This window comes from Gadus chalcogrammus, chromosome 2 (assembly GCF_026213295.1).
Source record: "Gadus chalcogrammus isolate NIFS_2021 chromosome 2, NIFS_Gcha_1.0, whole genome shotgun sequence".
NCBI lineage: Eukaryota > Metazoa > Chordata > Actinopteri > Gadiformes > Gadidae > Gadus > Gadus chalcogrammus.
This window is the reverse complement of record NC_079413.1, coordinates 12848588-12871832: the sequence shown is the minus strand read 5'-3', so window position 1 is coordinate 12871832 and position 23245 is coordinate 12848588. Positions and strand designations below refer to the sequence as shown.

At 41.1% G+C, this 23245-nt stretch overlaps 4 protein-coding genes across 4 annotated transcripts in view; 2 read left to right on the top strand and 2 right to left on the bottom strand.

Annotated features, from left to right (window-relative positions):
- Positions 1 to 61: 61 nt before the first annotated feature.
- Positions 62 to 6051, top strand: narfl (nuclear prelamin A recognition factor-like). The gene is made up of 11 exons (XM_056581587.1): positions 62 to 287; positions 854 to 949; positions 1052 to 1195; positions 1330 to 1462; positions 1955 to 2089; positions 2394 to 2512; positions 3359 to 3488; positions 3668 to 3740; positions 4091 to 4228; positions 4665 to 4822; positions 5166 to 6051. The coding sequence occupies exons 1-11, from the start codon at positions 222 to 224 to the stop codon at positions 5405 to 5407; spliced, it is 1434 nt and encodes a 477-aa protein (XP_056437562.1). The 5' UTR covers positions 62 to 221; the 3' UTR covers positions 5408 to 6051.
- hagh (hydroxyacylglutathione hydrolase) lies at positions 4034 to 12176 on the bottom strand. The gene is made up of 9 exons (XM_056581328.1): positions 12038 to 12176; positions 11425 to 11609; positions 10691 to 10755; positions 10484 to 10601; positions 9172 to 9280; positions 8919 to 9022; positions 8575 to 8676; positions 8398 to 8477; positions 4034 to 7683 (listed from the first exon to the last, which is right to left on the bottom strand). The coding sequence occupies exons 1-9, from the start codon at positions 12108 to 12110 to the stop codon at positions 7584 to 7586; spliced, it is 936 nt and encodes a 311-aa protein (XP_056437303.1). The 5' UTR covers positions 12111 to 12176; the 3' UTR covers positions 4034 to 7583.
- A 112-nt stretch (positions 12177 to 12288) lies between these two features.
- Positions 12289 to 13309, top strand: fahd1 (fumarylacetoacetate hydrolase domain containing 1). Its single transcript, XM_056581473.1, has one exon. The coding sequence runs from the start codon at positions 12555 to 12557 to the stop codon at positions 13215 to 13217; it is 663 nt and encodes a 220-aa protein (XP_056437448.1). The 5' UTR covers positions 12289 to 12554; the 3' UTR covers positions 13218 to 13309.
- A 9361-nt stretch (positions 13310 to 22670) lies between these two features.
- Positions 22671 to 23245, bottom strand: part of LOC130374424 (heparan sulfate glucosamine 3-O-sulfotransferase 6-like) — an 11202-nt gene continuing 10627 nt past the window's right edge. Inside the window, exon 2 of the mRNA XM_056581180.1 lies at positions 22671 to 23245. This exon is cut by the window's right edge and continues 86 nt beyond it. Within this exon, the coding sequence (XP_056437155.1) occupies positions 22713 to 23245 (533 nt within the window). The 3' untranslated portion in view covers positions 22671 to 22712.

Genomic DNA, 23245 nt, shown 5'->3' with positions numbered 1-23245 from the left:
AAAATCTCATTCAGTAATGCATAAAAACCCAGCAAGCATACATATTGTGAATACCTCAACATCCTTAACAACAAGAATATATCGGTTAAACAAAAATGTTTATTGAACAACAGAGACCCGTCCGTGCTACGCTTCTGTGGTAGTGTGGATTACATCCATTCAAACACTGGCATAAGAATCACGACACTAAACCAAACAACTGTCACTTTACGGCAGTAGACATGGCTTCTCACTTCAGCGGTGTTTTGAAGCTGACAGATCTTGATGATTTCATAACGCCATCCCAGGTATTGACATCTACTACATGACACCTGATTATATTGAAATGTTCTTGTCGACTTTTTCTGCTATGGCCATGATATTTTAGTCACCGTAGCGTGTGCAGGAGGCTGTCTACACTCTAAAGTCTAGACACTACTGCGCCATGTGTTTGTTTGACATACACCATGCAGTCAAATATATTGGGAAATATAACAATAACTTAAATATAACGTTAACTTGAGGGTGTAGTATCTTTAAAATGATGCTGATATTGTGATATATTGTGGACATCTTGTAGTTGATGACAATTAGTTTGTAGTACAACCATTTGTTTGCAGGATTGCAGTCTTCTTACTCAGCCATTACTCAGCACTAACGTTATGACGTTGGTTACAGCCAATGCAATATGCTTTTTAAGTTGGTTTTCTGCAACCATCTGATATATCATGATGAGGATGTTTCTGTTTTTAAACGTTTATTTTTACTGCTGGTATTTTCTTAATTATAAATGTTTGTTAATAACAACCGGATACTATTACCGTATTTTGAGCAAGACATGGCAATATTGGAAGTATTTGGTTTTTTTTAACAGGAATGTGTCAAACCTGTCAAACTAGAAAAGAAGCAAGGGAAATCTGTTGCGAAAATACAAATCGAAGATGATGGCAGCTACTTCCAAATCAACCAGGTAGGTTGTAGCTCTCAAGCCACGTAGGACCATTTGACCAACACAACAGTGGCAAACTCTTAACATTAACATATTTAAATTAAACCTTCTCGGTGTCCCTAGGATGGCGGGAAGCAGAAGCTGGAGAAAGCCAAAATCACATTAAACGACTGTCTGGCATGTAGTGGCTGTATCACCTCTGCTGAAAGTGTCCTGATCGCCCAGCAGAGTCAGGAGGAGATCTTCAAGGTGCTCCGCAATAACAAGGTACATGCTAGACAATCAGATATTTGACATTTAAGGTAAGCTAGTAGATCTCTATTTTAAACTATTGAGTTCGAGGATGTTAAATCCATATGGCAGATATGCACACACGCTCGTCTTTTCTTTGCCCTCCACAGCTGGCCAGTGCCACAGACCAGGTGGTGGTGGTGGTGTCAGTTTCGCCCCAGTCCAGAGCCTCCCTGGCCGCACGATTCGGGATGAGTAGCAGCGAGACAGGCCGGAGGCTCACGTCCTTCCTCAAAGGCCTCGGTCAGTGGAACCGCACAGTACCTCCTTAGTATAGCCTTGCTGCCAAAAATTTTAAAGAATTCATAATACTAATCTAATGTGGAGGGGTTTGCAAATGACAAAAATAGGAAGACAACATATAATATCCATATGATGTCATACTAACATATAATACACATTTGACACAATCAAAACATCAGGTTCAAATCCCTCTATTTAAACATTTCAGTGGACCCATGTGTGATTTCACCATAGGGTCGATTTTGAAATGGCTTTTTATGGCTTATCTAAATTTATAGATAGATAGATATCTATTTCTCTCTATCAACATCAACTAAATTCATCCAACTCTGGTACAGTCAATGACCATTGTCCCTTTTTTAATACATAAATAAATGAAAAGCGTTTACACAAAGTTACAAGGTGTATAGGTTGTAGAGGTCTGTGTGGTCAGGATGTAGCCTGGCATTCTAGTAGTAACATGGTACTAACGATGCTGGGGTTACGTTACAGGGGTCCATCACGTCTTCGACACAGGCTTCAGCCGGACCTTCAGTTTGCTGGAGAGCCAGCAGGAGTTCCTGGAGCGCTTCCAGAGGAAGGAGCTGGACAAGTCAGCTCTGCCCATGTTGACATCTGCCTGCCCAGGTATTATTACATTCAGATGGCCCAGCCATGACCCAGACACACCTGCTAACCAGAGCTGGCTGAGGTAGTGCTCACCATAACACTGTTGTCACACAGCTAGAAAGATATAATCAAGGACTTTGTTTGCTATTAATGTTGTGATGTAAATCCTGCCTTTTGGAGCAAGTGTGAAGTTCAATACTACTTCTGAACCTGTACATTTATTAAAGCTGAAATAAAAAAAAAACAACATCAGGCTCTATCTGTAAAATGACCAACACCCATGGTGCAGTTACAAGTGTGTTTGTGTGTTTATATTTATAAGGTTGGATCTGCTATGCAGAGAAGACCCATGGGGAGTTCATCCTTCCGTATATCAGCACCACACGCTCTCCCCAGCAGATGATGGGATCCCTGGTGAAGGACTACTTCGCTGAAGCACAGGTGAGGGAAGAGTTACACATAACCTAAGTCACCTTATTAAAATATCCAGTCGCCTCTCTGTATTTGTGGTTGTCTGTTTATAAGCTTGTGGACGAATGGCAAATATATTGTTCATTTCAGTTGTTGATTGGTTGATAATTGGTTTCTCGTGGTTTACTTTGCCATATTAGCCTGGAAATCTAGACCCACATCTAGAAAGCTGTAGGGTCTGGCTGGCAACGAGTAATGAAATTGGCCCAAATCGAGGGCTGGCACCGAGCATGCATTTGAAAATATCACTGCACGCAATTGGATTACACTACGACCCATCAGCAGAATACAAGGGGGGACGTATCCTGAACCCCATATGCTCAGCTACCAGCAGAGCTAACCGATAGATTAGACTCTTCCCGTATCCGGTCGGTAAAACAGCAAAAACATCCTTCTTGCAAAGGAAAGCTTCTTTTAGAGGAAAAGCCAAGTCTAACTCTTTTATTGTAGTGGCCAAAGCCGTTTTAAACAACTGGTGTTCATCCGTAGCCATCTTGCAATGTTTACGGACTGATTCCCTAGCAGTGCTGTGGTCATCTGTTTAGCTTACTTCTGGCCCGCCTATATCAGATACACCGATTTAATTGGTTAACGTTCGGATCCAGGGGAATCGGGGAATGAGTATATTGCTCATTTGACTCACTGAGCGAATTCAAATTATGCTCTCGTGAGAACTCTGGATTTCCAGGGTATTGCCCTATGGAAATGCGCCTAAATTGGCAAAACCACACCACTGTGCCATTCATTTCATGCAGTCATAAACTGTGATTAACTGAACACCATGATGATGATGATATTGTTTTGTCTTATGGTCAGGGCTTGAGTCCTCGGCAGATTTTTCACGTAGCGGTGATGCCCTGTTACGATAAGAAACTAGAGGCCTCCAGGCCAGACTTCTACCTCGAAGAAGCAGAGTCCCGAGAGGTGGATCTCGTCATCACCTCTGGCAAGTCGTGTGTGTGTGTGTGTGTGTGTGTGTGTGTGTGTGTGTGTGTGTGTGTGTGTGTGTGTGTGTGTGTGTGTGTGTGTGTGTGTGTGTGTGTGTGTGTGTGTGTGTGTGTGTGTGTGTGTGTGTGAATATTTTTTATTGAGTTTTGATGTGTTGTCCAATTGATGTCACTGCAGGAGAAGTTCTGAGCATGTTGGAGCAGGAGAAGGTGATTCTGAATGAGGTCAAGGCTGCACCCCTAGATGAACTGTAAGTGGTTGATCTGGTTGATCAGTGTTGAACCGTTGCTTGCTACGATCCACAAGAGGCACTGGAGCTATAAAAATGTTACGTTGTACATGAGTTCTAAAAGATAGTTGTTTTTTTCTAAAACCTTATTTATAATGATTGGATTTTAGTTTTTAATTTGTGTGGTACCTAATCAGTATGTATCCTTGCAAAACATATCAAAATATAAATAGACAAATGGTAAATAAAACACAATGAAAGACATTAAAACATTACATTTAACAAAGAGATCTGACTGCATTTATTGAACTAAATGAATACATCTTGAAGTGCATCAGGTGGTAGGTGATGGTTTGTTTAACTGTTTGCAGATTCAGCAACGTCAACGGCGGTGAGTTACTGAGCCATGCGGGTGGGGGGTCCGGGGGTTACCTCCACCACGTGTTCACACACACCGCCAAGCAGCTGTTTGGAGAGGAGGTGAAGGAGCTCACCTACAAGACACTGAAGTAGGTCCTCCAAAATGTGCACAAAAAGGCTTGGCTGGTGCAGAGAAGACGCATCCATTATTTCCATTACGAATCAACTAGTCAATTGTCGCTAGGATGTTTTTATTTTATATTATTTATTTTTGTCTCCAAATAATGGTAATTAAATGCTGTCTTCTCCAACTCAACTAGGGATATTACATCAGTAGTGTTTATTTTTTTGTATTCGTTCAGATGTAAACAAAGAGGAATGTCGTTCTTTCTACAAGTTGGTATTACATTTTGAAGATGCTTTTATTATTTTTGCGACTTAGGGATTTCATGTCCTTAATGAGCAGGTATAGGGGGGTCAGGGCATCTTCATCGATGCCAAAAGTTAGGGTGCAATGCACATTAAGGGATCGAACCCAGTTCCCTCCACCGCCCTGCCCCCTTACCATCTCCCCTTCACCCATAGGAACAAGGACTTCCAGGAGGTGACCCTGGAGAAGGATGGCGTGGTGGTGCTGCGCTTCGCCAGTACCTACGGCTTCCGTAACATCCAAAACCTGGTGCAGAAACTCAAGAGGGGAAAGTCCCCGTACCACTTTGTGGAGGTTATGGCCTGTCCCTCAGGTAAGGAGAGGAGGGGAATCCAAAAAGACGATTGGTCGTTTTATTCTATATTGAAGCCAACGTTTATGGTAATAGTTCAGATAAATAGGAATGCTGTATTAAGAATAAAAAAAGTGCATGAAAAAAATAAATTTGAAGCCATTCAAAAATATAAAGTTACAACTACAGTCACAGCCTTTGGTGTATAAATCCATTTTGTTTTTCATATTTGCATTCATCAAATCATTGTCAATCATGTCCATAAACACCTACTCAAATGAATTACCCTGCTATCCTCCACCACCAAATAACACATGCTCTCTGTTTTTCTTTCAACCCTGGCCCCCACCACCACCATGCTAAGGCTGCCTGAACGGAGGTGGCCAGCTGAAGCCCCTGCCGGATCAGACCAGCAAGGACCTCCTGCAGCAGGTGGAGCGGCTCTACAAGGCCGAGACGGCCTCCGTCCCAGAGGACGACACCCGCGTCTCGGACCTCTACCACTCCTGGCTTCACAACGTAGGGGCTGAGCGGGCCAGGCAGCTGCTGCGCACACAGTACCACGGAGTGGAGAAGACCTCCAACGGGCTCATCATCAAGTGGTGAAAAGGAGGAGGCGGAGATGGAGAATAGGATGTGATTTTAGTTATGGCTTTTGATAAAGGAAACGCACACAAATCACGCATATAGGCCTGAATCGATCTACACGAAAAGTATCAAATGTATCTCTACAACCGTCCAAGGGAAAACAGCTTATTTATATAATAATTTTTCACACATTCTTTTTTGCACATTTTGACGTTGTGGTTGCAGAAAGACTGCTCGTCTATTGTGTGAAGACTAATATTTTCAAATAATGAATAAATGTAACACTATTTTATCATTCCTGCATTATGAAGATTAATTAAATATATATTTTAAATGATCAAGCCGTGTGACTCAAATGACATGTGATGATCTGTGTGGCTAAAATAATAACTTGTAATAGATATTAACCCTACATGGAATGATCTGATCAAGCCCATCATATCATAACATGAGACACCCGGCTCTTCAGTTTCCAATACCTTGTTTTAGTTACTGCACAGGAAGGGCGGTAGTATTAATATCAAAAAGTCAGTTAAAAAAACTTAGATGAATTTAACAAGAACATACAATTACATGCAATACATTTATCACATGGGTCTTGTTCTGTTGCACACTTTGTCTGTCTGACATCTTTGTTAGGAAACCACATCATTCAATGCATTGGGCTTGAGTGAGATGAGACACCTTTGTGGAATTACCTTGTGGCTCCCCCATATGCAGAATGTGTCCATTAGGTAGGTCGCCTTAGCCTTCGGATTTCATCCAACGTGGTATTCACTAGGCCTAAAAACCCAAGTTCCATGTTTCAGGCCACTTGGTTCTTAAGTAAGGGAGTGCTCATCTGAGTGCTCATCTGCTCATCAAATAAGGCCACTATCCGAGACAGGGCTTTTATACTTTATTAGGAGAGGGGAAGTACCGCCCATAAATGGGTACTTCCTTGATAGCGCATGAACTCTAAAGAAAGTTCCACATTAACTTTTTCAGCTTGAAGGCAAACATTTTAACAGCAAACATTTAGTTTGCTGAACAGCTTGACAGGAAAACTTCAATGTGAGTTACTGGAGCCATGCTACTGTAGATATTATTGCACCCAACTGCCCCAGAAGGAAGCTTTACGAATAAGTTGATAATATATATAATATATAATTATAATTGTGTGCGTGTGGCCATTAAGAGTTGAGATAGTAATCTGATGAGTCAAATCATTTTTCTGTAACGTCTTTCTGCAATTGTTTGTGGGACCAAATAAATATAGGGCTAGGTTTAACTGGGTGTCCAATTGACCCACAACTAAACTATATAACTGATCTTTAACCTCAAAGACACCACAGACCTCCAAGAGTGGACAAGAATAAAATGGGTTAATTTAGGAAAAAATCTGATTGGATTGACTGATGAACACATTTCATTGTTGATAAACTTTCTAATTCAGATGTTTTCATGGTCCCAGCCTCAGTTCAATGTCACACACGTTCAACAAATGTCAAATCTAAGGCATTTTAATTTGTTCAGAAGCGTCCACAACGTTCTTGGTGGTAGGCCATTTAAAAAGAAAGGTCAACGTGAAGAATGGGTTATATATTGCACTGCAGGTGGTTTATATCTAATTTAACAGAATCATTCCAACTATTTTTTTACCTTTGATGATTAACAGACAAATACGGACTACATGAAGAAATTATTGTAAACTCAAGTAGAAATAATTTCCAAATATGTGATTTCTGTATATGGATCATCCTTGATAGAATGTTTATCAATAAAGCTCCTACACAACAAAAAATAATAGATAACATATTAAGACAAGTAATATATATTAATCAAAAAGCTCTCTGTAGACACACTGTGAAAGTGTTATACGTTAACAAAAAACTATTTCGGAATTAGCCATTACATTACAGTGGAAATTATTTACAGGTAAAAGTTCTCTTCCTCATATAATCTAAAATCAAGCATTATGCCAGATTGGCTCCTGCAGCATTCCCCCAAAATATGTTTTGTAAAAAAAAATGAATTATTTTATATTTTTCAGTTTTAAAACATAACTTACTTAGAATGCCTCATCACCATAAGTTTCAGTTTTTTAAATAAACATTACATTGGATTCCAGCTTTTTAGCTCAATTTTGAGAAATAAAAAATAAGACTGATTGTGTTTCCAATTGCATGCAGAGATCATATTCACGCAATGAGCTTCACAGCTTGGGGACCTTAAAGCTATCCTTCTCTTTCCGTAGACTTCTCATTGTGTTAATAGCCTCAGTCTGTTTAACATGGTCTTGCACAGACTTCTCCCTAGAAGCAAGCAGAGAAAATAACACATTTATGTTAAGGTAAATATCTTACCATACACCATACAAAATAGTTCGTACTTAAAGAGCCAGTGAACCCTAAACCAATTGTCTTTGTTTTAAACATGGCCATTTGTCATACAGTATATGATCGTCAACATATTTATCTATGCCGTTTACTGAAATGTCCCGAATTTAGAGAAAAATTGGGTAAATCCTGTTTATGCCATTATCCCCAAAACACTTTGAACGTTCCACGTGTACACAAGTGGCATTCTTTTCGTGAAGTCCGAGTACCTTTTCCCAAGGCACTCTGACTTCAGGAGCCAGGGGCAACAGCGGCGCGTTTTGGGTGGATGCGTGGAGCTCTGTCTGGGCACTGGTTGATTGCAGTGTTTAGCTTTTCAGACACTTATGGTAACGATGATAAAGCTCTGTCTGAGCAGCAATTTAGTATAACGCTACGGTATGTGGCGCTTTTAACATACAAATTGCTTATCATAACGCTAATAACAGTTACACAACAAAGGTACTGAAGAAATATCATAAAGTTAGCGCGGGTCGGAACCATGGGAATAACCATGGGGCTAAAACTCTTTTTTTTTTTTTTTAAATCAATTGTTAGAATTCCATCTGAAACAGTGGGTTCACTGGCGCTTTAGGTAAAAAAAAAGAAGCTTTCCTTATAATAATAGTAAGATAACAGGAATTTACATACTTTACTCTCATAAAAGGGTTGTATGTGAATTCATCTGCCACAGTGGATGGAACGGTAGGTTCACCCTTGTCACATTGTTCCTAGGATTACAATGATCAATGAATCGAATGTTATTCTCATAGGCCCAAACAATGACAGCAACCAGCTTCACTGAAAGGAAATCATGAGATAAGATACCTTGGCCCACTCTAGCTTCTTAAGAATGTCTTCATTGTCTGGTTCCACGTGTCGTGCAAATTTCAGATTGCTGACGGTGTACTCGTGACCGCAGTATACACGCTGAAAACACAAAAGGAAAATATTACTGGGAAATTGATACTACAAGGCGCTTATGAAACATCTCCCTCTGCTACAAAAAGAATGAGTTAAAGTAAAAGGGAAATAAAACACACATCTATGGTCCCATATTCGCCCCCAAAGCATCGGAGTATAAGTTTAATGATGGCTCCTGTCTACCATGCATGTTCATTTTAGTAAAATAGGTTTACATTACAGATTAAGTCTTTGGAAGCAGTAGTTACCGTCTCAGGTGGAAGTTTCCCAAGAGTCTCTATCAGGGCCTTGTACATCTGCTCCGCCGTGCCTTCAAAGAATTTACCACAGCCGGCAACAAAGAGCGTGTCACCTGGAACAAATGAACGGAGCCTACATGCAATATTTATGTTTTACTGCAGAAAGCATCTTTCTCAAGGATGCCGACAGATGTGGACATGGGGAAATCTTACGATCATCATCATACACAAAGAGGGCATAGGCCAACCTAAGTGGCGATACCTGTGAACACTGCTGGGGGTTCGGTGCTGTTTTCTTTGGTTACATAGTAACAGATGTGGCCGGTCGTGTGACATGGAGTGAACAGGCATTTCACAGTGAGGGAGCCAACCTTGGAACGCACACGGAAGTATGGTTCAATGCATTTAATAAGGAACTTTATTAAACCCATGATGGACAATTAGGATTCAGAGTACAACATAGTCAAAACAATTAAAATGTTGAAAAAAACGAAGATAAAATATGTATGTAAAAGATATGAATGAAATTGAATGAGATTTCAAGGCATCTACAATGCATGAGCCATTTGCATTACGGCCACACAAATTACTTAGCTAGCTAGTAATTTACTACAGCTTAGTAATTCAAGCAGTTAAAGGTCCCATGGTGTGAAATATTTACTTTATGAGGTTTTCTAACATTAATATGAGTTCCCCTAGCCTGCCTATGGCCCCCCAGTAGCTAGAAATGGCGTTTGGTGTAAAACGAGCACTAGGTATCCTGCTCTGCCTTTGAATAAACAAAATATGTTTTGTAAAAAAAAATGAATTATTTTATATTTTTCAGTTTTAAAACATAACTTACTTAGAATGCCTCATCACCATAAGTTTCAGTTTTTTAAATAAACATTACATTGGATTCCAGCTTTTTAGCTCAATTTTGAGAAATAAAAAATAAGACTGATTGTGTTTCCAATTGCATGCAGAGATCATATTCACGCAATGAGCTCAGACACGCCGATCTGGTTTTTCCCCTTATGTCCTCAGAGCGGGACATGTTACTTCCCCTTTCTCTGCTTTGCCCGCCCAGAGAATTTGGCCCGCCAATGAGAGAATGAGCTACGACCGTGCGAGCGCCACGCGTGTGCATGTGTGTGTGTAAATAACAAAGAAGTGTACAACACTCGCGTTGATGTGTGTACACACACACACACACACACACACACACACACCTTTGTTATTAGTGTTATGGCGCATTACATTTTGGGTTCTCTGACGTCTCTGGTATTTCGACAACGAGACTCGTAGCGGTGGTTATCATGTTTGAGAAGGAATTGGGGGAAAGATACTTTGGCTTTGACTCCCTGAATTAGATGAACCGCGCTGGAGGAGAAAGGGATTGTTGACCGCAATTGTCTCCCGCCAGAGCCCCGCTGCCCCGCTGCCCCGCTGCGAGGCACCAACGCCGCGGGGCGGTGATGCCTCGGCGCTGCCCCCTGCCGAGGCGGTGGTGCCTCAGCACAATACACAACTCAAGTATTGGACAGCCATCTTGCTCAAGAACACAATTCGGACATGCATACAGAGAGTCTTACTTTGAGGGTGTTGGAATGAGTGACTTTCTTCGTGAGGGCATCAACTCGGTCATCCCCTCCATACACCTTTAGTCCCGGCATCAACCTTACCATCTTCTCATTCCCACCGGCATGATCCCTGCAGAGCCAACAGGCTTATGTTACCCCCTACAATAACCATCAGGATGCCAATGCTTTTTTCAAATGGCAATAGTAGATATTGTTTACCAATGGTGATGGGTTGTCAACACTGTTGTGAGTCGTACTCCATGTTTTCTGACTGCTTCAATAACCTGTAATGGCACAGCCACAGTTGAACGTTAACTTATTAAACTGATCTCAATGGTGTCGTCATACAGAACTAACTGTCCCCAATGCATTATTATATTCAGTCAAAGTTTGTGGCTCCACCTGGGAAGCTTCTCTTGATTGGCTTTTGTGAGCATACACTAGGTGTTAGTGGGGGAACTCCTTCCGGAATTTTATCTGGTTTCCATCTATCTTCTCTATGGGCTGTGATCACTATACAAGGCCTAAGCCCTTGGTATGTGTACAAGGTACAGGTCTCAAGGCACCCTGAGTCTGTTCTATTGTGACACATCATCTGGTTTCACCAAACCATGACCATATAATGTTATGCTCAACAACTACATATTATGGCCTATAAAATTCGTTTGTATGGCCTAAACTAGTTTCTAAGTTTGGTTAGGGAATTATGTGGCATTTCAGTGATAAAAGATTGATTCAACAATATATGCCAGTGTCTGTACAGTACACATATTAACAGGTAGCGAACAAAACAGAAATACAGACAAAAAATATACAGGCTTGCTTTACTCATGTTTAATCATGTCTCGTTTACTACCTGTTAATATGTAAAGACACTCATTCACATTGAGACAAGGATTTATAATCGCTGAAGTTCACAAAGAGTGAGTATACAATGGGAGTACTCAACCTACCTTGATCGGCTCGACGGGGTCGACAATAGCTGCTTCTTTGGAGTCAACATCGATAACAAGGTACATGTAGTTGTCACTGAGCGCTGGAAGTAGTTCAATCTTCATGTTGGATTGTTCGACAACCGATGACTTCCTCACTAGGTTGTGGATGAGAGCAGCAGCCTGGGCTTTCACTTTCACAGGGACTGGATGGATGTATCAGATAAAGGTTTACAATGAAAGCCTTTGATATTGACAGAAATAATAGAATATGATCGACAACCGAGCTAACATTTTGGAAAGAAGGAAAGTGAGCTTCAATAGACTTTTAGGCAAATCAAATATTTAACAAATTGGTCTATCTTGAGTCAAGTTATGATTGACACTTCTTGAAAACGTGGGAATAACGGCAAGTTCGTTCAAAAGCAACATTCAACACGTATTTTATGATGAATACGACAGCTATAAGAGTTCTTATTAATATGCTGAACATCAGCGTAAAACCAAAATAAAAAAAACACAGCCTGGCAAGCAGTGACAGTCTAAATAAAGACTGCGTTACACCGGTTATACAACCAACAAAGTGTACCAAACTAAAGTGTCGGCTTATATAATGAAGAAAATAACAACAAACCAAGGCTGTAAGTCGTTGCAGCTCCGAGAAAACCAAGAGTGCAGGCATTCGTTATCAATGACCTGAATAACATAACAACGCTGATATATGCAATAAGGTAAACTGGTTCTTTTGGGTTTGGTTGGCGCGTAGTTTTGCGTCACATATCAACTTTAACCTCCTCGACTCCACCAATCGGGCGAGGGGGGAGTGTTACGGGGTAGGTTTGCTTGGAACGGAGCATTTGACATATATTTGAGATTGGATTTGAGTTTGCTTGCATGCAGTTCAATAGGGATACAGGGTATACTGTTCAGTGTGCAGTTGTGACTGTATATATATATATACCACTAGCTATCCCGTTTCTATGTTTGCTAATTTAGCCCAAAATATTTGTTCCCATTTGAGGCTCCGTAGATTGCCACCTCACACGGAAGTGGGAGGGTTTTGCTAATAGGTCCATGGTTTTGCTGTCAAAGGTCATTTTTACAGGCGCGGACTGCTTTGATGCGGATGAAAACTTTTTTTGAGACACGCAATGACTGCGCGAAATATATCTCGGTTCTGGGAATGGGGCAGGAAAATCATCTGCGTGGGAAGAAATTATGCTGACCATGCAAAGGAATTAAAGAATGCTCTTCCTACAGAGCCTATTTTGTTCTTGAAGCCACCTTCTGCATACGTTACCGAGGGCTCCCCTATTCTGGTCCCGTTCTACTCCAGCAACTTGCACCATGAAGTTGAATTGGGGGTTGTAATTGGGAAGGGCGGCACGGCTATCTCTCAGAGTAACGCTATGGACCACGTTGCGGGCTACGCGTTGTGTTTGGACATGACAGCCCGAGACATCCAGGAAGATTGCAAGTCAAAGGGTCTGCCATGGACACTGGCTAAAGCTTTCAACACCTCCTGCCCCATAAGCGAATTCATTCCCAAAGAACGGATCCCTGACCCGGGAAACGTGACGCTGTGGTTGAAGGTGAATGACCAGTTGCGACAGAACGGCTGCACGGCTGAGATGATTTTCTCCATTCCTTTTCTCATCAGTTACATAAGCGAGATCATCACACTGGAGGAGGGCGACCTCATCTTAACCGGGACGCCGAAAGGGGTCTCCGCCGTACAGGAGCACGACGAGCTCCAGGCGGGCATAGAAGACGTCATTACCATGAACTTCAAAGTCAATCGAAAAAATCAATAAATCAAAATCATGTGTGATTTAACAAATGTATGGATGCAAGTGTCGATTGGAAATGATTTATTATTGAAAATGATGGATTAACATGTGATTTCATTTGTTATTAAGGCTACTTAAATTAATGAAATGCTGTTTATTAGCCAGCAGGTGGCGCCACTTTAGCGCAAGTGTTTGCAACATGTTAAAAATATCTAGCGAATGCTTATGATTGCTCATTGGTTGTTCATTTAACTAAATATATTTTTAAGCCCATAGTAAATTAAAGATGATTTACAAATATACGTAACGTATATATGTATATACAGAACGTATACCTTTTCTTTCATTAAATGCTATACTTGTCCAATTCATGACGCCAATGCGTCCTTTTTTGAAAAATGGAAAAATGAAATGTGTATAGAAATGAATTAAATTGTTACTCGTTTCAAATGCATTTGTATACATTCTCCTTGCACCAAAATATATCTACCTTCCTCTCTGCAATTCATGGTGATATGTTAGTTATCAATTGGAAGCCATGCCAATCTTCTCACTTGCTTAATTATATTATGTCTTCCTTCCTTCGAGACATTCAGTGTCTTTTGATCATGCTCAATTTAATCAAGTACTTTATTGTCAAGAAGTATCCTAAAATAAATACTTTTTCATCAGTAGCCCAATTTTTTTTTAATAGATAGGAATTACCCTTATTAATCTATATAGCAGAACGTCTAGTTGAGATGACATGGGCCTAGGCTTGAAACCGGGTAAAATCTTGTTTCCTGTTTCTTTAAGAAATGTTCTACCAAGGAATAATAAGTAATGTCTAACATAAATTAATTATATATATAATTATATATTTTTTCAGAAGGAGATCTTATACATTGTAGTTCTACAGATTGGCTAGTACACAGTGTTCATTTTAAACCTTTACAGATTTTTTTCATGGTATGCCTGCTGGCCGAGTTTAGGTTTGCCAATTATTCCACTACAGATCCCCGACTCTAGCAAAATGTAGCGATATAAAGTGAAATACCAGATTTGAGCTTGTCAATGGACATTCAATATTATTATAAAGTTAAACATTACTGATTATATGATGACATTAATCCTAATTCAGGAGTCTGTATTCAGTTGTATGTCGTTGGGTCTAATATCTAATCAGTTCCCCTTTAAGAATGGTTCTTCAGTCTACTACTGTTTGGTCCTGATTTTTGCCTTTTGCTAAGATCAACAAATATCAGCGCCATTAATGCTTTCAACATTTATCGCTAACATGTGCTTGTAAACGCTGCATATTTTAAGGATCCCAAACGTACAATTTGATGCAACAAATAGGGACAAAGAAGAGCTAAACTTCACACAGTTCCTGTCGATTCCAGTGACAATATTGAATATCACATTTCCTCAAATGTGGTTGAGCACGGACGTGTGAAGTTCAAGAAGACTACCTGCATGGGAATGACCACATTCTTGCAGTGCTGTCAAACATCTGTTCCAGGTTCAGTTACACCTCCTTCTTTCCCACAGGCCTCTCTGTTTTCAGGATCAATCAGGGGTCTTCACCCCCCCCCCCCCCCCTACTGCCCTAGCCCCAGCGGCCTGTCCTGGGCCTGTCTACCGTAACCCGAGTCCCCTGTACATCCATCTCCCATCACTCTGGGGCATCGTATCACCCAAGCCTAAGCATTGGCCCTCAGGGGCCCCTGGGGGACGGTGTGTCCATCAATGGGGAGCCAGGTATGACAGATTCAATAAGGCTCTCCTCAGTTTGGGGGGAGGGAAACGGCTCATAGCCACCACAAGGCGTTTTTCTGGCTTGTGCTAAAATAGATCTAGAGAAGAGGGTAATGGGTTGTGTGTGTGTGTGTTTCTTTATTCTTAATACCCACGGTTCATTGGCCCCTTGAAACGACTATTACATCCCGATGGATAGTTCAACGGTAGCTTCAAAGACCCATAGACACAGCTCTGGACCAGGCATTTAGCAGCCTCTGAAGTGGTGTTTGGTCATCGACGGGAAGAACAATGACACTGGTACGGAATAGCTTACCTGGAAACCCCCACCCTGTCCGCTATTCCTTCATCGTAATGTCACGTTGAATCAAGCTGGGAAGTTAAATAGAGTCAAAACCATTGAACGCAGCGTCATTCGTTTAGACCCCATTATTTCCATGGCTTGAGCTGTTTAAGACTTTGTCTTTAAAGGATTCTGATGTGCAAAAAGGAATCAAAGCACGCAGTGGTGTCAGACATTTTATGATGACGTCAGGGAGAGGCAAGTGTTTGGTGGAGATTCCTATTTATTTACTGGAGTGGATGTAGGTCTCCTGACAATCTATCGCTTCCATTGTCTGATGTGATACAAATACAGAGGGGAGTAGCTCCCCCCCCCTCTCCTATTTCTTAGAATTAAATTATGGACAGTCATAATCATACAAGACACAGCAGGTGAGAATGAACTGGAAGCACTTATTCCTCATGTAATCCCTAAATTTACCGAAACTTAAGAGTGTGTAGAGTGATGGACTAACAACTACAATATACAAATTACTTGATATAGAAAGTGTAGATAGACCAGCCATTTGAATATACTACAAGCTAGACAGAGAAAAAGGGTAGATAGACTATCTAGGAGGATATACTTAACTGATAGTGTATATAGAGAAATAAAGTAGACAGAGTAACCACTAGGATATACTTACTAGATAGAGAAAGAATGTAAATACAGTACTACTAACTAGATGGAGAAAGAGTGTAGACTTACTACTAGGATATACTACTTCCTAGAAAGTGTGTGTGTGTGTGTGTGTGTGTGTGTGTGTGTGTGTGTGTGTGTGTGTGTGTGTGTGTGTGTGTGTGTGTGTGTGTGTGTGTGTGTGTGTGTGTGTGCGTGTGTGCGTGTGTGTGTGTGTGTGTGTGTGTGTGTGTGTGTGTGTGTGTGTGTGTGTGTGTGGTCATTATCCAGATACCTTCATCCAAAGTCATCAGTAGGTAGGGCATTGTCATCGTGCTACAGAATGCTTTGTTCAGATGCGGACATTGGGTATCTAACCCAGTACTTTTAGCTGTTTGTTCTACACTGCTCACGACCAGACTATCCTGCCAACAATGTTCCGTGAGAAGGTCTTGCATGCGAAACGGTTTTAGAACTGGTCTGCGTCTGTGTCCAGGGGAAGGACCGTTGGTGACAGCCTGCTATGTGTGCCATGTAGCATGTCACGAGACCTGGCTGTGGTTTCGTCATTCTTAGCCCAAAACCACCGGCATAGCCAACAGAAGGAACGACTTAGTAAGTATACGCATATACACATATGTCATCACTAATCCGCACATTCCTAGGAAAGTAGAAAGCTTGATTACGTATATGAACATATTTACTTTCTCTCACTCTTTCTCTTTCTCTCTGTATGTGCAGGCATGTTGCATGTCTCCTGCGTGCCTACGAATTCCTGCATTTCATTTTTTCCCAGTTAAATTTAAACCTTGTTTTTCAAAGGTTTTTCCTGTCAGCCTGCATACTTTGAAGGCTGAGGGATCTATCTCTTCATTTGCAGAAGAAATAAGACGGAAAATGGGATGCTGGGTTTTGATCAAAACCCAGCCGATAAAGTGACAACGAAGACAGAAATTAAAGGGCCCAATAAGTGCCTCTGTAGCCTACACTGTAGACCTGGCAGAGTTACTGCAGGAGGAAGAAGACCACTCGGAAGGAACTGTAAACTGGAGTCCAATGAAACAGAGCCATGTTCAAAAGGTCGATGCTAGGTCAACACACTCGTTTTCAACCAAGGGTAGGAGGTCGGACAACTTTATAAATAAAATAGATCTCAGTTAAGACGGACATATAAGGGGTAAATAAGTTAAGGATGCTGTCCGTAAGATTTTATTTTGGCTCCTCATCCATCTGGAAACATGAGTTTTGTCATAGGCCTAAATATACGAGTTAAGTGTAAACATAAACAAGTCTGGAAAACAATCAAATAAATACCATTGTAATACTTTAATCCATAGCCCAATAAAGACCTTTTTCCAAAAGTGTACTTTTAATAACATTCCAATCCTAATTATGCTCTCAACAATTAAAGCACGGAGCCAGGCTTTAACGAGAAACCTTGGACCCTTTACCACAGGGAAGAAAGAATTTCCCCAGGCATTTGTTTCCAGGGTTGAAGGAGACTGCGGTGAGGGCGGAAAATGTGTGGATTCCTGTTACGGAGCGTCTTCATTTGCCTCTCCTCAATTTGGAAACCACTTTTTTGGCGCTGTAATCCCTCTTTTTTATCTGCTACTCGCAAATCAGCTTTCTCCAATAGTTCCCTCAACACAAACCATTAAGTCCCCGCCCCTTCAATACCTCTGATTTGTCTACCATGTGCCCACTCACAATACGCGGAGAGTCGTAGAGTCGCAACACAAAATATACACTGACCATCGTGCCAAAAACTCTGATAGTTAGCGGTGCGTACCCAAGTCCACAACGTGGGGATCTTCATTCAAACGAAAAATTGCATCGACAATGGTAGGAATTGATGGCATGCATCAAATTGCGGCTTTCAAAGCCCCAGAAGTCGCATACCGGGCAGAGCCAAGCAAATTGCATGAGAATCGGAGACAGAGATCAACCAGCGTTCTCGTTGTTTTGGGAAAAAGCTGACTTTTTCGGTGTGGCTTTTTTTATTTATGACAGATTTTATAAATGAGAAATTGCCCTCCATAGAGAACCCAGAGTACCAGTCGATCATTAATCGTGGCTAGGTCTCTGATGATCAAAAATAGATGTGCAAAATTCTCTGCGTTACTTTAAAACTTCTATCACATTAGTAGCATTTTGCATAGATCCATCGTTGTGCTTCCTCAAACATGTAGGCCTACTTAAAGCCTATGTAGAAAACTTTTTTTATACTTTCCATTTTATTCCTTCAAAGTGCTTATTACTGACTATGAGTGTACTTCTTCTTAAGTCAATTAAGATAACATTTTAGCCGTCAAAAATAGAAGCCTATAAAGTTTGATAGATGAGACATCTTCAGATGAGTCACAATCTTTTTCCTACAATTTGATTGCTACTTGCTTGATCTTGAATTCTCCAACTCTAATTACTCAAATTACTTTTACTTTACTGCCATGGGTGTTGAGAAATGCGGTGGGCCACACCAAAACTTTAACTGATTCATCATCCTTAAACGTAACTGTGGCTTCACAGTGAACAGTAAAGTGTGATGATGCAATGCAATTAGCTCTTCACTTATTAATATGAATCCTGGCTCTGGATGGCCTATGCATATTGAGGCCTAATATATTTTTCAGGCCTTAAAACAACTGTGAAACATGTTTAGTCTAATAGGTCTAATTGAGCAAGATGTCTCAAACCCCTACCTGCTCTTCAATGCTAACACGTTTATGTATTCAGTGTAAAACGCTTTTGACGAAAACATCTGCAAAGGACTAATGGTAAGTTGTAACATGTTTACTGTAAGTCACCTTTAGGCCTAATACCTCATTAAGGCATATCCACTGTCTGCCTATTAACATATTTAGGCCTGCTCACATTCTTATGACCTATTAAACCTTTCCAGGCCTACTAAAATCTTTAGGCCTGATCTTGTTAAGGCCTAATAATTTATTTAGGATTGATATCATCTTTAGGCATAGGCACACATATTTTGGCCTGATAACATATTTAGGCCTTTTGATATCATTAGGCCTAATCCCATCGTTAGGCCCAATAGCCAGCTATCAGTTTGGTAAATGAGTTGTGTCGCAGGTTGACGGCTGGGCTGGCATACAATAGAAGTTAGAATTATCAGCAAGTCTGCTAAAGTAGAGGGGAGGAGTAGTAACGCATTTACACAGAGCAGGGACGTTTCAGTGGTGGGGACGACTTTTACAGTTTTTTTCGATTGCTTAAACACTAAAATCAAAAGTATGACACTATTATCAAAACCTTACACTCAAGGATCATAACATGAGCCCAGATCTGCACCACTATAAGCACAATGTCAGCTTCACACTTTTTGCAAAACAATACACACAGTGATTTGCAAAACACTAAACACACTTAACATACATTACACACAAAAATCTATCATGAAGTCACGTCCTTGCAATACCAAAGCACTGACTGTCAAATTACCACACCGTCCAACCAATTGGTTCAACACAGTCATCAGGTGTGCAAACACTTGTTTGCTTAATTGCAGACACAACAATCAGGTGTGTAAGCACTATAAAAAGCAGAGGTATGTATTCACTTTAGCAGTGTGATCTTGCATACTGTCTCAGTTTTTTACTGTACTGTAATATGTATACTAGATCTACACTGAACTACACAATTTTGCCGGACACTGTTTTTCAGAGAGTTTTACGAATGGATGGAGAGGAGATCCAGCATGAGTTCATTTACGTAGATGAGGCTGGGTTCAACCTGACGAGAACACGAAGGAGGGGAAGAAACATCATTGGCCACAGGGCTATAGTCAATGTCCCACGGCAACGTGGGGGTAATATAACACTCCAGCCATTACACAGAATGGGGTCCTCCACCGCCATGCCCATATGGGCGCTTACAACACAGCACTCATACTTACATTCTTACAACAGCAGCTAATCAAATAAATCATATGCAATACATTGTTGTCTGGGACAATGTGTCTTTCCATCACTCTGCTCTGGTTCAGAACTGGTTTCAGCAACATCCACATTTCACCGTCTTATATCTTCCACCATACTCTCCATTCCTCAACCCTATAGAAGAGTTTTTCTCGGCATGGCGGTGGAAGGTATATGATCTCCGTCTCCGGGCTGAGGTACCCCTCATCCAAGCCATGGAGGAGGCCTGTGACCAGATGGAGGTAGCAGCAATGCAAGGATGGATTCGTCATTCAAGACGTTTCTTTCCAAGGTGTCTTGCTAATGACAACATTGCCTGCGATGTTGATGAAATTCTCTGGCCAGATCCAGCTAGGCGAAGAGACAATGTCTAGTTGTTGTTTTTTAACTTACAATACGTAAAGTGACGTTTGATTACAGTATTATGAATCTCTATGTCAACATTTTGGGCGTGTTGAGAAATAAATGAGTTTCTTCAGTCTGCAACATTGGTCTTGTGTATTGTTTGGTGAATTTACATTATATTTGTACTTTGTTGATAGTAGCCTACTCTAATCATAGGGAAGTAGAAGTGCTAAAAGTGTTTTAGGTTTATCACAGCAGAGTGTAACTCATGCAAACAGAGTATAGTAATGTGAAACGTGTGTGTTTCATATAGTAACAAAGTGTGGTTTTTAAAAAGAAGTGTATAGTTTTTACAGGAGTGTTTAATTTTGCAAAGGATCTGTAGTGTTTTGCTAATTGGGTGTGTGGTTGTGCTAATTGTGTGTAGTGTTTTGAAAACACAGGCCCTGTTTTGAAAATTGTGCTTAAGCAATCGAGAAAAACTGTAATACACTGTGGCAAGACATATGAGAGAGAGAAACGCAAAGAGAGAGAGAGAGAGAGAGAGAGAGAGAGAGAGAGAGAGAGAGAGAGAGAGAGAGAGAGAGAGAGAGAGAGAGAGAGAGAGAGAGAGAGAGAGAGAGAGAAAGTAGACATAGTAGAGGCGGAAGAGACCTCAATATTTGTGTGTGTGTGTGTGTGTGTGTGTGTGTGTGTGTGTGTGTGTGTGTGTGTGTGTGTGTGTGTGTGTGTGTGTGTGTGTGTGTGTGTGTGTGTGTGTGTGTGTGTGTGTGTGTGTGTATTTGCATAGTGTGTATTTGCATAGTGTGTTTGGGTTTGTGTGTTAAATAGAAAGAGATCCTGGGCAAATAGTTGACTGGAACAGGAGTGGGATGCCTATGCCCTTAAACGGTTCCTCCTGTGTTCAGTTTTGCTTCTTGTTAGTGACGTAACTGGCATTCTAATAAAACCAGAAGTGGCCAGCCATTGGCATCGTGATCATCGTGATACTCAAAGGAAGACTTTTTGATAAAGGGCAAACATGACAGTTAGTGATAGAGTTAGTGAGTGAGTGAGTGAGTGAGTGAGTGAGTGAGTGAGTGAGTGAGTGAGTGAGTGAGTGAGTGAGTGAGTGAGTGAGTGAGTGAGTGAGTGAGTGAGTGAGTGAGTGAGTGAGTGAGTGAGTGAGTGAGTGATAAGAGAGAGGGATGGACAGATATTGAGAGAGAGAGCGAGAGAGAGAGAGAGAGAGAGAGAGAGAGAGAGAGAGAGAGAGAGAGAGAGAGAGAGAGAGAGAGAGAGAGATGAGATAAACGGATACAGAAATATGTCACTTCTCAATAATGATGTTATTGTTTTAATAGTAACAAGGCAATCAAGGCATTCTTATCTGTCAGTTTAAAGCTTGTTTATTAAATTTCAGGAATTTGAATTCAGGTTATATATTTTAAGAATGTAATCAATTTATTTTATAGGGTTTAACGGAATTCTGATGCAACATTATAGGCTACCTCATATTAATGTCATGTCAAATACAACTTGACTTATTGTGACAAAATACACAGTTAGATTAATCATACTGCTTTGGAAATAAATATAACTAAACATTGCATACTCCACATAAAGGAATCTAAATTGTTTAATAATAATACTGTTTTAATAACTGTTTAAGAACAAAATGTAAACAAACACTGTTGTTATGGTCCATTTGATTAATGGAATAGTGAAGGATATGATAAGCCGATTTTCTTTAATGAGATTGTGAGTTCATTTTAGATAAAATTGCCTGAAACCCTTATAATAAAACATGGTCGATGACGATGTATCAATATATACAAGGTGTACATTGTAATGTACTATACATGTATAACACAGATGTCTAGGTGTGTAATTCTGAACATGAATACCATCAAAGTAATATGCTTCAAGCTTGAAATGTATAAAAATAGGTTAAAAAAAATAGTGGTTCATCAAAGACATTTTCTCTAATGTCACGTCAATATCAAACAGAAGACTTTTCATAGCCTGTTCATGGATTTATCGTTTTTATGTAATAAATACTTCACCTCTATAAAGAACTCTCAGCTCATCTGTTGTAGTGTAAATCAACATAACTCATAAATATTAGCTTATATCCTTAACAAAAAAATTATAAATTGCTATCAGCTATCAACCATACATGATATCCTTTCACAGCTCCCTTTATTTCATAGTTTCTCCTATTTCGTTTGTACTTTTTGATTGTTGTCCATCTCACGTTTGTCTCTTTTGGACAGCAAGCATCTGCTAAATATAAATAAACACAATTTACTTGAGTCACTGTTATTGTCCATCCCAGAGTACCTGGATGCATCCAAGGTAACTTGTGTGCATATATTCACTCTGCTGGACATCAAGTTTAAGTATCTTCAGTACTGAGTCGCACGCTATGTACTGTGTTTATGGACTTAATACAGCCAGGCAAGACTCTGTAAATATGAGTCCAATTCAAAGGGTTAAAGCCCCCCGGTCGGGGGGAACAGTGAACCCGCCCCCGCCATACAGACACAATAAGGCTGCGGGATTATGTCCGTAAAGCTCCCCTTACTCCCAGCCAAAGTCCTGTCCACTCATCTGGTAGAACCTGTGGTTGAAGGGCCGGTAGAAGTCCCTGAGTCTCTGCAAGACCTCTGAGGGGATCTGGGGATGGGGCCTGCCCTTGGACTTCCCCAGGCACCGCGGTCTGCTGCTCCCCTCTGGCTTCTTCAGGCACGGGAAGCCCTTGGTCTGGTTGAAGTAGAAGTGCTTGTCCGACACAACCCTCTTCAGCCCCAGGAAGTCCTGCACGCGTCCCATCTCTCCCGCCGGGTCGGACACCAGACGCTCGCCACTGACGAACAGGAGGCGGGACAAGGGGAAGTGCTGCAGCCAGTTCTCAAGGTGCCTGGCGTAGAGGCCGATGCGCACGGCGCTCCAGGTGGTGTCGATCAGGCCCGTGGTGGCGTTCCTCAGGGCTAGGCTCTGGAAGCTGGGAAGGCCCGGGTTCTTGGACAGGGTCTGGGTGTAGTCGGAGATGGCGCGGGTCACAGGGTCCCGGACCACCACGATGAGCTTGGTGTCACTGTTCATGTTGCGGA